The sequence below is a fragment of the Dermacentor andersoni genome, chromosome 1 (genome assembly GCF_023375885.2).
Source record: "Dermacentor andersoni chromosome 1, qqDerAnde1_hic_scaffold, whole genome shotgun sequence".
Taxonomy (NCBI): domain Eukaryota; kingdom Metazoa; phylum Arthropoda; class Arachnida; order Ixodida; family Ixodidae; genus Dermacentor; species Dermacentor andersoni.
In genome coordinates, this window is record NC_092814.1 from 222,428,416 (window position 1) to 222,449,025 (window position 20,610).

At 44.8% G+C, this 20,610-nt stretch overlaps 1 protein-coding gene across 3 annotated transcripts in view; it reads left to right on the forward strand.

Moving 5' to 3' along the window:
- The window catches only part of poe (E3 ubiquitin-protein ligase-like protein poe), a 590,397-nt gene that overhangs the window by 334,927 nt on the left and 234,860 nt on the right, over positions 1-20,610 (forward strand). For all 3 annotated transcript variants that reach the window (XM_055063706.1, XM_055063707.1, XM_055063708.1), the window contains 3 exons: positions 2,068-2,288; positions 7,554-7,761; positions 17,425-17,626. In XM_055063706.1, the coding sequence (XP_054919681.1) occupies positions 2,068-2,288; positions 7,554-7,761; positions 17,425-17,626 (631 nt within the window). The remainder of the gene's footprint in view (positions 1-2,067; positions 2,289-7,553; positions 7,762-17,424; positions 17,627-20,610) is intronic.

The window sequence follows — 20,610 nt, forward strand, 5'->3', positions numbered from 1 at the left end:
GTGCAAGGATGCCCCAATACCCTTGCGTTTAATAAGTTTTCTCACTCTCTCCCCTTCCAACTTTGAGCATGCGTCAGTCACTCAAACCCTCGTGTTTAGGCGACGCAGCTCCTCTTTCCGCCCGCAGTGCGATTCCTAGGTGTAGCGTCCGATGCGGGACGCCTCTGACATGATCGCTGCGCCTTAGCGCGTCTGGTGGGAAAGCGTCCCCTGCGGTGTGTGCCATGCTGCTGGCGAGGAGTCATGCGTCTGCATGGTGCTCCCAAGCGAGATAGAGGACGATCCCATCGAGGCGTTAGCCCCACGATCGCATCCGCCTTCATGGCGCATCGCGGCCCGGCTGTCCGTGCCGATCACAACGTTTGGCTCGCGTAGATCGTTTCTCCCTCCGGGACACCGAGTTCTTTGGTTTGTTCTGCTTGCTCAGGCGCACGTTTCGTCCTTGTGTGACTCAAGAGCATGCCGAGCGAATGAGTGGGCGGTGCGAACAAGGTGCGATAACGCTATCGCATTCCACTCTTGAAGCTTAAGCATCCTCCAAGTTTTTTTCTCTTAAGCACACCACTTAGGCACTGACTCTTGGCCATTAACACCTTTGTCTTTGATGCATGGCGAGCAGAAGGCATGGATACATATTTGAATTTTGTTCATCCTCCATTAGATTTCTTGATTACATTTGTGAAACATCTTTAGTGGAGTCTGCAAATTCTTCTGGTTTTACATTTACAAACATCAGTAACACTGATATCTGAGAGGAATTGTGATAGCATACTGCAAAAATTGTATGAAAGGTAAGTGAAGCCTTGACTCCAAGTAAATTAAGTTATTTTGCTGTTTTTAATAATTTGATTAAGTCTTAAAAAATATCTGCAACTTGTTACAGGCTTCTGTACCATCTCAACACCTAATACAGAGATGTTTCCCCCCCTTTTTATATATGTACATTCAGAGCATTGTGGCACCTTAAATTGGAAGAAACAGTGGGTCATTTTCTGAACACTTGCATCACAACACTCAACACTTGCATCAATATAGGGATTTGGAGAAAACCAATAAGATAAAAGAGTGGTAAAAAATGTTTGATAGAGCCAGAATAGAGGAAGCAAACAGGAGAGCTTAAGTGCCAAGTGAACTAGACTGTGCATAGTAGGTGATGCGGTGATATGGGGAACACAGGCAGTGCTTCCTTCAACAAAAACTCTCCATAGTACTTGGACATAAAAAAGTCACAAAAGCCCGAATGTAGCAAAGAAAAAACTGGTAAAGGGCAAGCACTATTGCACTTGACAGCAACTAAGGCTTAGGTATTTTGCATGTGATAAACAGCACATCTGCCTTTTCCATTACAACATTTCACTTTAGAATGTTTTCCTGTGCCATATTGCACAACTTTTTTGTGCTGATTTGGGCTGATAGTCTCAGGGCATGTTCCAACCTGTAGCAATCTCTTTAAGGCACTAAAGCCCGGAATACATGGAGCGAATAACCGGCGTCCGAGCGACGAACTTCCTTGGGCGGCGAACGCCCGACGGCCGGCGTCCAAAAATTTGACGGCCGCCGCCGACCTGCCTGTCCAAATATTTTCGTCGGGCCGCCGGAAGCGTCGAGTGGCAGCGGCGGACGACAGCCAATCGGGAGGCGCCAGTTCCGGTCGCTAGGCATGCTGGTCTCGCGCGCGGGCCTTTTCTCGTCTTCTGCAACCACGTTGGTGTCTGCGCTAGTGTTGGTGTATTTTTCAGTTATAAAAGCGGTATATGCCACCTTAAAAAGCGCTTATATTTGTTTCATCGTTTACCACAACGCGAATGCTAAGTCTGATAACACTGGCGCCAACACGGCGAACTCGCGGCGGCGTCCGCCCGCTGTTCGCCTCATGTATTGCTAGGCAGCGCATCTTCGACGTCTTGCCGCCGCGCCCCTGTTCACCGTGCCGCGTTCGCCGTGACAATTCGCTCCATGTAGCCCGCGCTTAAGAAGGGTGCTCGGTGTGTAGGATCCTTTTTATGAACTTTTAAAGTAAACATCACTGTCTGCTAAAAATTGACTGTTGTGTTTTGTGTCATGCAGATAAGCCTATTCTTTGGACCAAGTAGTGACCCCTCATGTGTGACCATGGTGGATTCTGTCAAAGTGTACGGCAAGTCAAAGGAATCTTTTGGTTGGCCTGAGGAAAGTGATGAGTTTGTAACAGGGGTAGGTGTCGCAGCACAGTCTACTGCAGTAGGAGCTGCTGGAATTGACTCTGATGGAATCCCATCTGCACCGTTACCCCTGACAGCTCTTGACAGGCAAGTAATTCTTGAACTTGGTCTGTCCTTGTAACAGAGTTTGCACACCTCCTTGAAACCCTTGAAAACCAATGATTTGGAAAAACATATTCAAGGGCCCTTAAAACTCCTTGAAAATAAATGTGTTCTTTGATATTTTTTGAAAGCTGGGGTTGGGGTTGACTTCTGAACATCCAAAGTAACACTCTGCATCAGCCATCTGCCATGGACACACTCTATAATGAAACGATCCTATATATTCTTTTGAGAGTTTTGCTAAGCGATGGCAGTCTCGAATGTTCACAGCCCCTGATGACAGGCTTGTTTAAATCGCCATCATGGTGCTATAGACAAAGCCAGATCAAGCAACCAAGCCATACCACCATTTTTGTTGTCTTGCTAGTTGTTCGATATTGCAGCCATCATGGCTCCAATTTTGAGGCTTGCGCTCTTGAAATGTGTGAAGAAAAGCACGTTTTAGCCACGGCTTTAATGTGATGAGTATCATTGGATGAAGCCTGGCACTATTAACACTCATCAAGCAAAGTGTGATGTGCCACAAGGTGGTTGACATCGTTACAATGGGAAAGTCAACTTTGAAAAGCCACCTGAAGAGCTTGAAGTGTTTGTGCAGTTCAGTAGCTGCTTAGCTGTAAAGAATTGCAGCAAAGGAGACATGAATATTTTAAAGTGAAACTTCCTTTGCCTACCATTCCATGGTTTAGCCTGGGTCAGTTGCTGTTCGGCTTCTCGCCTAGTAGCTTCAACCTCACTTTAAAAAAGAAATGCGTGCCTGATGCCAGGATTGGAACCTTGGCCTACCAGCACAGCAGGCCAATGCTCTAACCATTAGGCCACAAACACACATACTTCTCTCATGCCAGCGTCAAGTAACTTTTTCAGATGGTCATCACATGTTGAGTATGATGATGATTTACCACACTATGGGTACATACCCACAATGGGTAATCGGCCAAGAAACTTGTTTGCCTGTTGATAGTGATGATGATGATATCCATACAATGGTGTGTACCCAAGAAGTCGACGATGCAATGGCACATGCCCACAATAGGAGCCACTAGGAGCAATAGGGCCTACAAGTGTGCGGTACATGTTCTGCCACGAACTACTAGCTCTTTGAGATGATCGCTGCGTGTTGATTATGATTTCCATACCTTGCAAAATACCCACAATGGGGATCGGGCACAAAGCACATTAAAAAAATTATGGGGTTTTACGTGCCAAAACCCCTTTCTGATTATGAGGCACGCCGTAGTGGAGGACTCCGGAAATTTCGACCACCTGGGGTTCTTTAATGTGCACCTAAATCTAAGTACACGGGTGTTTTCGCATTTCGCCCCCATCGAAATGGAGCCGCCGTGGCCGGGATTCGATCCTGCGACCTCTTACTCAACAGCCCAACACCATAGCCGCTGAGCAACCACGGTGGGTCACAAAATACATCCACAAGTTGATGATAATGGTGACGTTTTCCATACTATGGCATTTACCCACAATGGGAGATCAGCGAAGGAGTGGTGGGTGCATTTAAAATAAGGAATGAGAAAATATAAGGCAATATAAGGTTTGTCACATTACTTAGTAGCATGGGTGAGCGAGAGCACATATGCTTCTGTTTCCTTTAAGCCAAAGTCAAACTTCTGCATAGATGCCAATATGTCCAGTGAATCTGCATAATTTTTAATGAGTATGAATGAAGTTCGTTTCAACCTCCTTGAATTTTAGACTTCAGCAACTAGGAAATCCTTGAATTGTCCTTGAATTTTGTGTTGGATGCTCTGTACGAACTTTGTTGTAATATAAAGTGCAGTTATTGCACAAAAAAAATATCACTATGAAATTCAATGTATCAGTAATTGGTAGTAAAGCACTGCTCAGTACTATTTTCACAAACAAAATTGACAAAATAATATTCAAGAAGGTATGCAGTAAACTAGTGCCTGAGTACCCTTGTAAATTGGTAATGTAGTTAATGCAGTGATCAAGCATCAGTGCAGTGGCTTCGACCACTGCACTGACCAATGTGTCAGAGCTGTAAAGTATGTTCTCTATTTTGGGAAATCCTTGGCGCACGCGACTTGCTCCGCCGATTACTTCACTCACTCAGTTCGTTGCAAGCGTTCTGTCTCAGCACTGAGCATGTCCGGCATTCTGATAAACACAGGTGATTTGGGCGTTTCAACGGATGGGTGGAGGCGTTAACTAAAGCGATCTTCATACTAGTATTTACTCGCATAACGATCGCACCCCTAAATTTTGTCATGAAAATTAGATCTTTTTTCTTTCCCGTGTAATGATCGCACCCTGAACTTGTTGCAGTGATATGTCGTGTGCCAAGTCTAGCTAACGATGATCGCGCTTACCATCTGTCGAATGCTACGCAAACGATTCTTGAAGACATACAAAGCGGTGCCTGCACGCACCCAACATTCTTAAGCAGATGCGCCATTTCATTCCTTTCATCACTTTCCGCACTTCCATGAAAAAAAAAAAAGCTACAACCAAACTTGTCTCGGCTTTATTAATTGTAGGCTTCATAATGGTTTTGGTCAACAACAACATAAAGGGCGCCTTTCGATTCTTCTCGTCTGCACTCGTGGGCACGCAAGAAATCGCGAGCGGCAACGATAGTGGCCACGTTTACACTGATACGTTAGAAGTGTACCCTATTCATATGCCAACGCTTGTAACACAGCTAAGATATTCGCCCACCCTTAGTGGAAATGTGCTGTAGTAGGATAGCAGTGAAGACAAAGGCCACAGTTTCCGCAGCATGCCCGCCATGTGTTTCTATGTCACTGGCAGCTAAGCACACCCATCTCTGTTTCTGTCCCCTCAAAGTGGACATGGCTACGTTATTGTTGCAAACTTGCTGATATTAACAATATTACTCATTACTGATATGGAAGAAACTGTTTCAATGCGCGTAATGTCCTCACGAGAAGAAAAATAATCATGTCCGGCGCGTTTCGCTTGCTCCGCCAGCCGCCATTTTTGTTTTGGTGTCCCGCATTGACAGCGGCAGCCGCCTGCCTGCTTGTCATCCCGCAACAAATCGGGATGAAAAAAGAAAATGTTTCTTTTCGTGGAAAATTTAACCCGCGTAATGATCGCACTCCTGAATTTGCATAAATTTTTTTGACAAAAAAGTGCTATCATTATTGGAGTAAATACGGTACTACCACTGTGATAAAGGGGCTTTAGTATAAATGTGAGTGGCCTGAGTGGCCTCCACGGTGTAGCCACCTGGTTGCGCAGAGCTTAACCAGCCAAACACAGAGCTAATATTCCTGTAGCCAAGTGTAAAACATTTTAAGCCTTTAAAAAGACAACGTGTTCACGATTATCTTGCTGTCAAAAATTTACTCCAGCAGTGAAGTAGAATACACTTGGTTACTGCTATATTAGCTCTGTGTTTGTCTGGTTGAGCTCCGTGCTACCAGATGGCTGCACCTTGCAGGCCACTCATGTTTGCACCACTGCCGATCTGGCAAAACACCCAGTCCACCTGCGTTTACCGGAATGTCCTACATGCTGAAACTCTGTTGGCGTAGTAATCTGCTCTGGAGTGAAGTGACAGCCGAAAATGTGTATATGCTGGCACCGATCGGAGACCTACAGCTAGCCCTATGCACTGCAGCCACTCGTTTGCATGTTGCCTTGCAGTGGGACATGATGTCACAGCTTGACATATCACCGAACTCTAGATTTTCAGCCCACAACGTAAGGACGATCCATGGTGCTTGCAAAAAGAAAGTTCGAGACTAACACTGACCGCTCAACTCGCATTACCACAGAGCAGATAGTAACATAAGCAAGACTTACTGTGTGCCGGAAGTGCTTAGTGTTGTGATAAAAATTGTCGTTGTGTTTTCTCTATTACTTTTTTTATGGAAACAAATTAACCAACACTGCAACTATTATGAACAACATTTGTTCACCATAAAGTTGGAAAAGTTATCGATGACATCATCTGGGTGGCCAGTCACATAGCTCGCCCAACTGACATCAATTGCACTAACTACGTCAATTTTAAGGGGGCAGCTGAAAAGTCTGGGGAATGATGCCGCTGCAATCGGTAGTGATTCACATTTTTTAAACCTTTTAATGAACTGCACTCTATGCAGAGTGCCTAAATGCGTCAATGATCAGAAGGACCTACCCTAACGACTCGGTATGTTTGTACAAGATCGTCAAAATTGTTTCAGGCCTCTTTAACAAAGCAAAATAGAAAAGAAATTGTATCCAAAGTCAAAAACTAATGTAGAATTGACATTAAAGCTTCTTAACAAAGTATAAATCTAGCACACAGCAGATTTTTTAGCAAGAAAAATGGGCAAGGGTCGTCCAATATGACCGCAATACAGCCGTGTTGTGTCGTAAAGCATATGAATGCCGCAAATGCAGTTTTTCTTTCATAACCGTGCAGGCAATTTTCAGCCCAATTTTCTTGGAAAAAAAGAATGAGCGTGTTAGAGTGGGGTGACTACCATAATCAGACATTGGAAGCTACCTTTATTGCGTGAAAATCTTCCTAGGGCAGGCAGTAAATAGGTTTTGATGGGAGGTTGGAACAGATTCATTGTCCGCTAAGCTCTGCCAAGACATGCTGCCACTAAAGGAGTCACTATTGGAGTCACAATAAGGGTCGGGTGCGTGCACGCTGTCTGGTCAAGTTCGAATTATCCGCCGAAGGCCAATTTTAGGGTTGAAATAATGAATGTTGGTGCCTATAGAAATGTGTGGGCAATCTTCTGTGGAGATCAATTAACTAGAATCGAAAGAATGGAGTCTACTGTGTTCCTTTATATTGGCTTTCATGCTTGAGATTGGCTAGGTCACTGTGAAAGAAAATGCAACTTTTGAAACACTGCATGTTATACAGTAAAATATGTGTGTAAGGTGTGTACAGAATATTTGTGTGCTTGCTTATGTTCTGCAAGCTTGGCCAAAAGCTTGGCCACTTGACCCAAAGTTATGGTGTACAGTATGGGAGTGCCTTGGGGGAGCTTTCACTGCATATTTTCACTCAAGGGAAGTTGCAGTGGTTGTGGTAAGCCTTTTTTTTTTGTTCTGATGTCATGCTCCAAAAGCTTTTGTAGTTGGTAGTACGTGCGTTTTCTGGGAAATGCATGACTTTGTGACATGTGCTGTCATTTTCCTTGGCGCTTGTGTAGGAGTTCAGAATAAGCCAGCATAGCAAACTGTTTTAAGTGTTTGTGCTGCAACACCTAGAGGCCTTCGTGGCTTCCTTTTCTTTAACAGGCTGACGAGCAGTTGCTTGGAGATGTTGGATGACTGCTTCTCAGTGAGCTCGCTATCAGAGGAGTGGCTGACTGGGAATGCTAAAGGGACCGCCTTGGAGGTGGCCACATGCCTGCTAACCTTGCCCACTCCACCTGCTGTACACCAGCAAGTTCGTGCTCTCCTGGCTGCTTTACACCCAAGCCGCACTGCCTACACCAGCCACAGGGTGTGTTAACTTCTTATGTCTTTTTCTCTTGAATTTGGCAATGAAGGGCTAGGCAAAGAGGGGTGCCAGGATATTTTAGTGTTGGGGACATGGCATGATTCTTCACTCCATTGGGGGTTCAGGGATAGGGTATGGGATTATTTTATCATGTTTATTGAGGGTTCTAATCATCACAGCCCAAGTTTACCGGTATGAAAATGGTCACCTACAAATGCGTCGCGTGTGCTTTAAGCTCAACGCTGCTACTCTATGCATTGCATAGATGGTAAGCATGCCCGTCATGGTCTCTTGATGCCTTTCTTGTAACTATAGTCTCATGCACTTTCAACTGATTTTGTTTGAACGTGGCACCTCACCCTCTTAAAATTGACAACTGCAATCAACTTTGCCACGACCACATTAACAAAATGTGAATGGTAAAAGCAGCAAGGGCTCAGGAAATGCTAGTTGTGTGTGCTACGATGCATGACGCAGTTTTGAACCAGCTCCAAGGTAAAAGAAATTAAATGAGTCCGGAACCACCCCTTGGGCATGGTGAAAAAACACAGCCCGTGGATAGTGTATGCTGCTGTGAACATCTCAGCAAATTTTGCAGTGGTGCGCGGCGTGTGCAGCTCACAGGCACGGAGTCGCCTTTTTCTCAAACGCTCTTTTTTCAACAGAGCCTGCTCCTAACTTGTTTCTGGACGATTTATTTCGTAATATAGCCGATTCCTATGCACAACTGCTATTGGCCAATAGCTGATACCAAATATGTTTTGATCAGTGTGCTTCTTCCTACTGTTACTGTGTATATTTAGTGATGCACTTTAATAAACAGGCTGAAGTAAGCGAAAGTCTGCTTTCTAATTTCTATAATAATTAGTACCTACTTCCGGTAGAAGCAGAGTGTCGTCTGCTCAAGCTCAGCCATGGCTGCCTATGTAGGAATTAAACTTTGGCCACCCTGCTTATCGATGTCTTAGCCGTTGGGTAAAGCTAATTTTGACTAGTCTTGAACTCTCAACTAGCCGCGAACCAGGCGATACTTAAGGTCAGACCACACAAATGCTTGCCAGTACACACTCACTCCTGGCTGCTCCTGGATTCGCTTCATGTTAAGCTATTGATAGTGCTTCAAAATCCACAAGTTGGATGTGGCTACTATTGGGCAGTCAAACTGGTGCAGGAAAAAGCTGGTCCTCACCACATAGCACAGCCAGACAGGAGCATATAAGCATTAGCGCACACTTAAGCCCTGTCATGAATAAATTAAATGTTTCGCATGCACACTGCAGTTCCATGTACAATCTAGCCAATTTATAACGATACCAATTTTAACAATATATCGGTTATAACAATGAGATGCTGTTGCACCGTCAACTTTTATGTTTTCTATGGTGAAATAACCCGCTTACTAAGAAATTCGAGCCGCTGCACCCTTGCCCACCGCCCCAACAGACGCCATGCGCTCATACAATAGGACCTGTTTTCCAGCCTTCTTTTCATTGCCAGCCTCACGCGCCTCTCTCCCGTCGCCCTTCCACCCCTTCGAACACAAACGAGCTGTGCCCAAAGCTCTCTGCTGGACCCCGAATGGACCCCGCCAACTGCACTGACAACGCTTGATGGCAATGCTGCTGGATTGCTTGCTGGCCCCTCATTCTGTGCAGTTCTGCCAATGAATTATGTCGCTCGTAGTCTTCTTTGTTGGTTGTGTCGAAGTCATTCCTGGGCACATGGTTTCTCCATCTCGTTTAACTAGCTGCCGAAATGGAAGATGGCTGATCCATCATTGGCAATGCACAACGTTGCCAGTGAAAAGAAAGTGCACTGCTATAGATTTGGAAACGAAGTGCAGTATCGTGAAGGACTACGAAGACTGTAAAAGAAGTGTGTGACTTGGTGAAGAAGTATGGACTATCGCAACCGACGGTGTCGCCGATCATTCGCTCGGCAGAGAAGTTCGACAAAGAAAACTGTTCGGTAGACAATGGATGCAAACACCGTCGACAAGGTGCCTATGAGGAGGTGGAAGAGACCCATTATGAGTTATTTCGCAGTGCCTGTGCCATGAACTTGCCCATCACTGGGCCAATTCTGTCCACAAACAATTAACATTTCAAACTCATTAACAATTTTAACTTCCATTCGGGTTGCAGCTGGGTACAACACTTCAAGGAGAGGCACGGCATTGTTTTGTTTGCAAAGCCGTCACTGGTAAAGGAGCTTCGCTTGACGTGGAGGCGAAGCAGAAGTGGGTGGAGGAAGCTCTGCCCCACATCCTCTGCAACTAAGTTGACACTGACGTATATAATGGTGATGAAACAGGACTGTTCTTCCAGATGTTGCCGTCGACGAGGCATGCACTCAATGGAGACATGTGTAAGGGTGGCAAAAACATCAAGCTGCGTCTCTCTATGTTTTTGTGCACCATCATGGATAGGAGCAACAAGGGCCTCGCATTTGTCATGGGGAAATAAAAAAATCCCCGCTGCTTCTGCGGTGTTGCCAGGATACCGGTATGCAGCCGTCACAACTGCAAGGCATGAGTGACGCAAGAACTTTTTCACGAGTGGCTCTTGGAGTTTGATCGATAAAACGAAGGATCTAAGAGGAAGGTGGAGCTTATCATAGATCATTGTAGTACTCACCACTCCATGCCCAAGCTCTCAAGAATGAGTGTCTTTTTCCTGCCGTCAAACACGATGGCAAGCTTGCAGCCCATGGACGACGGTGTGATCACCAATTTTAAAGTCGTGCATCATTGTCGCGTTCTGAACAAGGTAGTCTTGTTGAAAGACATGGCCATGCGAACAAGGAGGGAGCAACCAGACTTGAAGATCAATCTATTTATACCCATGCAGTTTATCTTTGGTGCGTAGTCCAAAGTTTAGCAAAGTGGGCTTTGTCCAAGGCAGCGGTGACATATATAAAACCTGTGAAGCTCCCTCCGACGAAATGAAGCTTGAACTTTGGTCTGCAGTCAACAAGGATACTTCAGGACTCAAAGATTCTCTACATGCGAATGACGTATTAGAAACAGGAGTTCTAATCGATGAGGCAATCGTCACAAATGTGCTTGCATCGGATAGTGACGGCGACAGTGACAACAACGACGGAAGCGATGATGCGGTAGTGCAGGCTGCCTCAATGTTGTCCTCACAGGAGGCCCTGCAGATGATTCAGTCTCTCTCAGGCTTCATTTTCAGAACCGAACTTCCGCTGCACTATGTGGAGTACCTGGATGCCTTGGAGAAGAATGTCGGCAAGCTTCACGTAAAGCAAGCAAGGCTGGCGGACATGGGGGTTTTCTCATGAAAGCCATTGAGAAGGTGGCAAGATGCTTGTGGCAGTCTTGCCCCAGCGTTTCTTTGGGATTCGAAAGGCTGCTACAGCAACATTCTCCCATGTGATAAAAGGCCCCTTTTGGGGCCACCAAAGCGATGCCTCGGCGGAGCTCACATGTCACTTGCCATCCGGGACCCCTTTTTGCAGTTGTTATAGCAGTGCCATTCTTGAACACTGAGAGCCGTGGCTTGTTACACGCAATTGAAGTGCGTAGGAAGCGGAGCTAAACAGTTAAATTAGTCAACACAATCAGCAACCGGATGGAAGTAGGTGGTGGGGGGGAAACTGGCCTCTCTGCCATTAGTTTCCTCGCAACACCTCTGCCGTCGCACTCTTTTGCTTTCTTTTTCATGCAACCTGGTTATAACAATAGAATTTTTGTGGCACTTGAGTGTTGTTACAAGTGGGTTCAACTGCAGCTGCGGTCTGCTATGTAGTGTAGATACCACGGCCACCTCGGGGTGCCGCGACGAGTCTGCTGGCTGAGCGCACTGCGGCTCGCTAAGGACAACTGCATTTGGCGTGTTGGAGGCGCCAAAATTGGAAATACTGGCATCTATATGAATATCCAAAATGAAATTTGAACTGCATGCCACGGTAACGTTCAGTAGGCCGACTGTTGTTATCGAGTATTGCTCTGTCGTAGCCTTTGCACTGCAAGTCATTGAAGAAAGAGCAGAAGCACTGTGACCGGAATGTTTGATTGCCAATAACTCCGCTTCTGCTGAGTGCACTGAAGTATTTTTTGCAACAAAGTATTTCAAATACATTTCTCAGCTTCAATAAGAAGTGGTTAAGTGTGCTTTTAAAGACACTACTCTGCACTTTATTGATGTGCTAGATAGCAAGTGTTTGCACATTTTTATTTGGCATTTGATGTTAAGTTTTATCTCTTTTGTTACTGTGCCTACAGAAGTCGATGGATTTGATCAGCAGTTTTTCTACACATTGTTAAATATTTCAATTGAAATTCTTCTACTAGCAAATGGTTTACCATCTGAAATGATGACCGAACTTTTAACTATTTGCCATATTTGACAATTTCGGGGCAGATCGAGGAACCCGGAAACATAAAACTTCGACTAGAAGTATTGTCCAAACTGGCCTCCAATGCTCCTAGTACTTCAATTAAAAGATGCATAATTTGGGCTTTTTTCAACTTGGCAACATAATTTTTAAATGGCAGGAGCATTGAAGACGCAGAAGCTTCTCTTAGATTGCCAATTTTCTGATCCAATGTATAAGCTGTTTTAATGATATCACAAACAGTAGATGCTCATGAGTGTTTGTTCTTTAGTTTATTGTATTCAACTAATATCAAGTGCAACTTGATTTTTCCCACCGAAGGTAACTTGTATTCATCAGTGCTTTGGAGGCATACGTGCAAATTATTACGAGCAATGCTTCCTGTCGTGTGGGATTTTCACTCACACAAGAGCACACAGTCGATTTGAGACCAACCTTCGACCGAAAAGTTGCTACCGTATTTATTCGAATATAGGTCAAACGTTCTTTTTTCTTTTTTTTTTTCGGAAATGTTACCCATAATTAGCTATCAATCTATATTCGTGACCAAAGCTAGCAAAAGTACCGAACTAATTGAGTTCCCACTGTGGAACCTCGCCACCGCTGGGGCCGATAGGGCCAAGGCCGCAAACCAAAATGCTCTGGCATGCATGTCGATAGCATACGTCGAAACCACAGTTGTGTAATACACGAATACCATATTTACTCGATCCTAATGCGCCCTCGTTTGTAACGCGCACCCTTTTTCCGTGACAAAAGAAAGGGAAAAAAGTCCTTTACAGTAGCAGCGAGCGAATTGACCTGCATGCTGCCTCTCGCATCAACGCGACCTATATGCGGCAAAAACACAGCGCTCGGCGGACTCTGTCCCCGTCACAGATCGCTTTTAAAATAGGGCCGAAGCGATCGTATTACCGAACTAGATCATCACAGAATACGTCCTGCTTTGATCCCCTGATACCTTTCCATGTTGCTTTGCTCGCGAAAACCCTCTTCTTCTGTTTGTGCTAGTCATGCATGCAAGTTTCGGGTACTCCGAATGCCCGCGATGGTGACCCAATTTCCGTCCGTCTCTCCACACAAGATGACTTTCCTTTTAAATCCGGCATCATGATGAACTCGGCACTTTGTGTTGATAGAGCAAATGAGAAAACGGGAAGCCAAACAGTAGACTAATGCTTAAGCACACATACTACAGCACATCGAGGAAGCTACAGCAGCTAGGCTCGAAGCGCGTATGAGGTGGCCATTCTTAAATGTCGATGTGGATATGGTAACGTAGAGTTATGGTCGTACTCAATCCTAACACGCTGATTCTGATAAGTTGACCTATATTCTAATAATTTTTTTTTATTTCTCAGAGAGCACAATATATGGGGGTCGACCTATATTCGTGCTCGACCTATTTTTGAGTAAATACGATAGCTGTGTAACCTCTTACATTTTCAACACTGCCTGTGCAAGTGTTCTTATTCATTACTGCACAATATTGTCAGCACTCCACATTACTGTACAACACTGTACAGGAACTGAACAAAGAATGTGGAGACTCCAGCAGTAATGAACGCATACTAGGCCAGCTTGCTTGCTACCCGCCGTGGTTGCTCAGTGGCTATGGTGATGGGCTGCTCAGCACGAGGTCGCGGGATCGAATCCCGGCCACGGCGGCCGCATTTCGATGGGGGCGAAATGCGAAAATACCCGTGTGCTTAGATTTGGGTGCACGTTAACCCTTTCGCTGTCAGGCGTTTCTGGCCGTGACGCACCTCCAGTGTCGGCTTGGTTTCAGGGAACGAGCATAACAGGGAATGAACATAGCAATTTATTTTTGATTATGATTGGCATACAAATAACATAGTCAATGCAATATGCACATTTCAGTGTTCTGCAGCTGTTGTTAGTAAACATCATCATCATCATCAGCCTGACTATAAAATCTGTTCAACATCCGAATCTGACGATGCGGAACCCTCTTCGTCTCAAGCGACTTTGTCCGAGTCCGAATCCGAGCTCGGCTCGTATTCTGAATCGGAATTCAGCCACCGCTCCCATGAGCAGACGAACGTCCCACGCGCCGAGCCATCCGAAAGTAACCGCGCGCAGGGAGGGTGCGCTTTCAGTCGCCCGCGCAACGGAGAGAAATGGGACGTTGCGTGATCAAGAAGACAGAGGGAGATGAAAAAAGGCTAAACAAAGTTCGAAGGGCTTTACGTTTACTGCTGCAAGTCGGAAGCGAGGGTGCGGCGAGAGAGCGAAAGCAGCAATCGAGTCACCCTTTTTGGAGAGGCAACGGCACGTGCGCCTGAACTTGACGCGCCGTAGCAGGCACACCAACAGAAGAAAAATAAAAACCTTCAAACCAGCGGAGATTACAGAACAACCCTTGAACCCATAACCACACGCGCGCGACGCATGATCCAGCGAACGCGGAGCCACCGCGCCACTCAGCAAAGAGAAAGTGGGGAGTGGCAGTCGCACCGTACTCTTCAGTACATGGGTTAACACAGGTCGGAGCGAATATACGAACTTGTAGAAAGAGTCAACAGATCGCGTGGCCAATCCAGGAGCGCCTGTTTTTGCGCTCAGGCGCGAAATTTTGAACGCACGATAGAGAACGTACCGGTACGTCAGTGACACCGTGGGGGGGAAGTGCGATGACGTACCGGTACGTCAGTGACAGCGAAAGGGTTAAAGAACCCCAGGTGGTCGAAATTACTGGAGTCCTCCACTACGGCATGCCTCATAATCAGAAAGTGGTTTTGGCACGTAAAACCCCATAATTTAATTTTATTTTTAGCTTGCTTGCTCAGAAATGCTGATCGAATGCAATAATCAAGTTTGGAGAGGCTTCTGCATGCTCCCTGACCTGACAACCATTGCTTCACGAGCCTAAAAAATGCAGTAAAAAGCAAACCAGGTGCCTGCTGCAACGAGTAAAAACAAATGCTCCCTGTACAATAGAAACTTACCCGTTTTCACATTTGCAAAGCTACTGCTTTCCTGCATAACATGGGTGTGACTATGGCTAGTAGTGACGCCAACAAATCTTCCATGATTTTCTTGCATTATCTGACTTAAGGAAGTTATGAACAGGAAACTAGGTGCATATTTTATATATTTCTTTGTTTTTTTTCTTTTATTTTTTTTTTACTTTATTTTTTTTTTTTTTTTACTCTCAGTACTTGGACTAAAAATTATGCAGATCCCACGCACTGACCTAAGCGAAGATTTATGTGGTGTTTGCGTTGATTGACTAAGGTGATGGTGTCCATATCGAATATGTAAGTTCATCAGGATTTAGTGCAATAATACAGCGGTAAGTTAATGTGAAACATTACTTGCATGCACTAGTTGTGTTTGTCTATGTAGTACACAGAACACAGTGAGACATGTTTGCTTGAGACGTTGTTGTGCGCCATTGTTTATAGCCTGCTGTAAGGTTAGCACTGTCATTGCCTCATGCAGCGCAGTGCATCATTGCAGAAGCATTAAAGTTTAATTAAATTATTGTGCTTTATGTGCCAAACCCAATATCTAATATGAGGCACACCACAGGGATGGACTCAGTTTTAATTTTGAGCACCTGGCATTATTTAACATGCGCCTAAATCTGAGTACACAAGCATTCTTGCATTTTTCTCCTGTTGAAATGTGGCTGTTGTGGTCAGGATTGAACCCGTAGCCTAGAGCAACGCTATAGCCACAAAGCTACCACGACGGGCACAGAAGTATTGATTTGACGTGCGACCGCTTCCATAATGCTGCCTAGATGCTACAGTGCTTCAATACGGCTTTGCGTCTGGATGCCATGCATCACTTGTCCGCTTGACAAATTTGAATGATGCTTATTTTTCAGAAGTAGCAGAAACGTATCGTACCGTACCTTGAACTTAAATTTATCCAGTTTGTCTGCAACTGCTGTTGTGCGTAGTAGTAGCATTTCCTTGCCTTCTCACGTCACCTTTTCCCTCTCCCACCCTTGCCCCATATATGGGAACTGTGAGCAAAGAGTGGCCAGGCTGTCATTCACTTGTTTTGTGACTGTGTCGGTTCTCTACCTCTTCTCCCTACCTCATCCCTACCATTCTATCTACGTCCCCTCTGGGCTGTTGCATGTTAGTAGAAAAGTAAGCGCTGCCATTTTTGCAATGCTTTTGTGGGGGGTCATGGTTAATATAGCTGTCAAGAGGATATTGTGGTTACACCCAGGGAGCTCCAGCAAGCATTGTGCAGTGTGCGATGAAAAAGTCCAAAGGAGTTTCTCACATTGCCTTTCCTCTCTGCCACGCCTCTGCCATGTATGTGCACACTCTGAACCACCTCCCGACATGGTGAGCAAGGCAGCAACAGCAGCAGCAGTGGAAAAGTCGAAGGAAGAGGCATCAAGAGCTTCACTTTAATGTGGCAAATTGTTACTTTCATTTATGCTCCTTGAGGTGCTTCTGTGAATTTTCATATAAGAATTCACAAAACTTGTCTGAGCAATTATTACTGCTACACATCCATTCAAAACACCCATGATCAGGCTATAATTTTATGTATCACACTATACATTGCAACAGCTACATCTTGAAATAAAATGTTAAAATATTTTAAAATGTGAAAACACTAACACATTTCTAGTGGTAAGGAAAGAGATGTGAAACATTCTTTTCCTACCTCTGTGTACTTTGCGATAGCTGCTACTGGGTGTTGTCTGGCTCCATAGTATGACAGAGCCACAGGAGGCACCGCTTGTCACAAAGCACTCGCAGATGTCGTCTAACATGGAGGAGGAAGCAGTTTACATAGAGCATTGCACCGAGCAAGAGATATTGCAGTAGGCCACCAAAAAGGGCGTAGAGCGTGTGGGGATGAAGAGCATTGAGTGGAACAGAAGTGTGAGGCAGGGTGTGCTCAAATGGTTTGCATAACATTGATTCCCACAGTGCATGGCATCTGAATAACTTTTTGTGTTTGTTACTTCACAAGCTACATCTGTAGTAGTTCAATATCCATGTTGTGAGTTTCCTGATGTGGCATTGGCCAGCAAAGGAAGCATTGACCTATCGTAGTCTCACAAGCTTCAGAGGGAGCAATCTTGTACAAACACAATGTAAGCAATGAAATCTCTATTCTTGTATAATGCTGGTAAATTTTCATTACATAGATCAACATAGCAGATAAAAGAAAGTGTTTTCAGCCATGTTATGTTGGTGTTATCTTTGGGTTGTGATTTTCTCTTATTGTGATGTCTTTAATGCTGTAAACTGGCAAGCTTGTGCTTTGAAACATTGTGCTCAGACTGAGCTCCACTTGTTTCTGCAGGATCAAGCTCTCTTGAGCTATGTCCTGGAATGCCTGAACATTAGCAGCAAAGAGAAGCCACCGTTCCAAGATCTTGATGGTGAAGCCTTTTACCGATTGGTGGCAATTGCTCGTGGTGTGGCTTGTGCTCGGCCAGCCAACCTTGTGCAGTTTGCAGAGTCCCATGAAGTCAACACAGGCCCTGTAGAAGGCCTTGAAGAAAGTGAGTGCCCGCTTGGGTCTTTCTTATTTATTACTGCTACCTGTGTGATGTAGTACAAGTGGCTGCACAAGTGCACAGTGCTTATTTGGTTATAGATATTGATTGTAAGCAAGGAGCAACTTTATTTAGCTACAGCAAAGTAAAATCCATAGTAATCTAAGCTGTTGGTTCACATTTACCAAACACTTTAGAAGATGCTGCCACTCTGCTTTGATCCCATGTATGCAATGTGGAGGTATAAATGGTCGGCACGCTGCAATGCTGGCCGTTAAAGTTACTAAAATTAATAAATTGCGCCAAAAAATTGTTGTGAAATTGGCAGGGAAATAAGAAACCAGATACACGTGAACAGGGTTTATTTCCAGAAGTTCGTTTATGCATTTTTTTCTCAATGTGAGCTTTATTCTGACCCCCACCTCTTTGATACAGCACTCACACTTTGCAAACAGCAGCATGGCAAAGCCATAATACAAGCTGATGAAGTTTCCTGTGACATAAAACATGCCAAAAACCTGCGGTGTAGGCAGTGTATTTGGCACATTCTGGAAGTCACTGTCATCTGCACTTTTGTAGTGTTGTCGCTTTTTTGCCCTTCACAAGCAACTATGTGAATGCTGCCATACATGCGAAAACTTGTCTGGCATGTCTGTACATCACATGCTACCATGCTTACTGGAAAAGGATGTTACCATCTATGGTGAAAGTGTGGGTAGTTTATCAACTCTTAGTAGCTTTATCAAGAAGTAGCACACTCACCTTGAAGAAAGTGAACTTGCCAGGAGGTGAAAAATTATGTACATGCATGCTGTGGTTGACCGCAGGAACACATCACCGCTTTTTCTCCAAGTAGTGCTTCTTAGCAGTTACAAAGCTGGAATGTGTAAAAAAATTTGGAGGACGCTTAAGCTTCGGTTTTAAGAGCGGAACGCGATAGCATTCAAAGATCTCTTACTGCTTCCCACGCTTCTCGTCAACTGCAGCTTATGTAATCATAATGTTAACGGGAAACGCTGGTGGCGAACATTATGCACAAAGGCGAGCTTTCTGGTAGAAACGCTGCCTCTTGCGTGGGGCGCGACATGGCAGAGGCGAGTGCCATCTGGAGTTGTTACAAAAAAACGGGCACGCCACTGTGTGGCATCGGAGATTTGTGTGCGCCGGCGTGCGCTAATCTCGGTCGCCGTGGCCAGTCTGTGATGGTGGAAACGCTGGAAAACGTGTTTTTTGAGTTTCCGCATAACAAAATTATGTTTTCTCATACACAGTTAAACCTCAATATAACAAAGTCGGTAAAATCTGCAATTTACTTCGTTATATCAAAATTTCGTTGTTTAGAAATTAAACCTTTTATGCAAGTAAGTACAGTCGCCAATCAATTTTTCTTGCACAGAAAAGGGCCGCAGAATTTTCCAAATTATCGGGCAATCAAAAAAAGCAAACTGGAATGAGAAAATTCATTTTGATAAATTTGGGAGTCGGCGACGAATGATGGTTTCATGCTACGTACGTCGACGATATTTTCACATCAGCTGTACGAATTAAGCAAAGCCAGGCGCGCTTTTGCGTACCCTCCGCCCCCGCAGCTGATAGCGTCACCTGCTCTGGGGCGACACTATCAGAAAAGGAGCCAGCAGCCAGGAGGGAATGCTTCATCTGTCTCTTGCTCCAATGGGTCACCGAAACTTGAGATTACGCAACCTCCAATACTAAATGCCCGGGAAGACAGCTTACATTTGCCACGCCGTCTCAGCACGCTCACTCTTTGCACACTCAGCAGATTACCTCAGAAGCAGGGTCCACGGCTGCAAATGTTCTCAGCCGCACTTGCAGCCCTGCACAGCCACAGCCGAGATGCTTGGCAGAAATCGAAACGTGTGCAAACTACCCCCCTGTCCCCTCGTGTGCACTTGATCGTGTTACCGCAAGCTTGCTGCCCTCCCTCTTTTTCCCTTTCCTCGTGCGTGAAGTCACCATCTTTCTTGCCTCACCCTCGCACACTTTCACTCGCACCTAAAGCAAACAGTGCCCGGGGCATGATAGGTTCTTATTGCACTTGAAGTTTATACAGAACATGATGTGGCTCCATTTCAGCAGTCACTCTTGTCGGGTGCTGCGCGACTTGAGAGGTGCGTGTGGAAGCAGCCACTTGTAATTCAATCATTTGACCATCTGCGTCCACGGAAGTTTCCATTTATTGTCTCAGCATTCCTTTGCGGCGGCAGTGAAATTTCGTTACATTGAAATCACCTACAAACACACTTCGTTATATTGAGGTTTTATATACATGGTGTTCTATGGACAAGAAGTTATGAAAACTTAAATACTTCATTATATCAAGAAGTTCATTATATCTAGGTTTAACTGTATTTGCTTTCTTGATACAACCATATCTGCTGAACCCCTATTTTACAGTTATGGGGAGACAAAACTGGCTGCAGTTGGGAAGCTGGGATCGGTGAAAATTTCTTTGTGGCGACCGAAGGTTTCTATCGCCATCCATCTTGTGGCCAAAACTAATATTCACGCTGCATAATATAATTTCAGTGGTGATATATATATTTTTACAATACTGCAGACAGGAGTGTCTAGTGTCTAATAGGCAGGACACTAGACACTCGTGAGCACAGTTGTGAGCACATACAATGCAAAAAAAAGAAAAAACATTGAATAGACATTCACTACAAAGATATGGAAAGAGCAAAAAAGGTGCATCATTCAGACATAGCTCTCAATTTTGCGAGGAACACTTCAACATTGGGGCTGTCAACAACCATCTCCATAACTAATTATAGGCTGCTTGGTGCTGGGAAAAAATGAAGACTTGAATGTATCAATATTTGTACGATACTGTTCGAGCTATTTGCCATTATTGCAACGAGTGTTGGCGCGAGACACAAGGGTTATGTAGGGAGACAAATCAATTGGTAAAAAATTATGTTGCATGAGGTACAAGATCTTCAACTTTGATTCGGCCCACCTACACT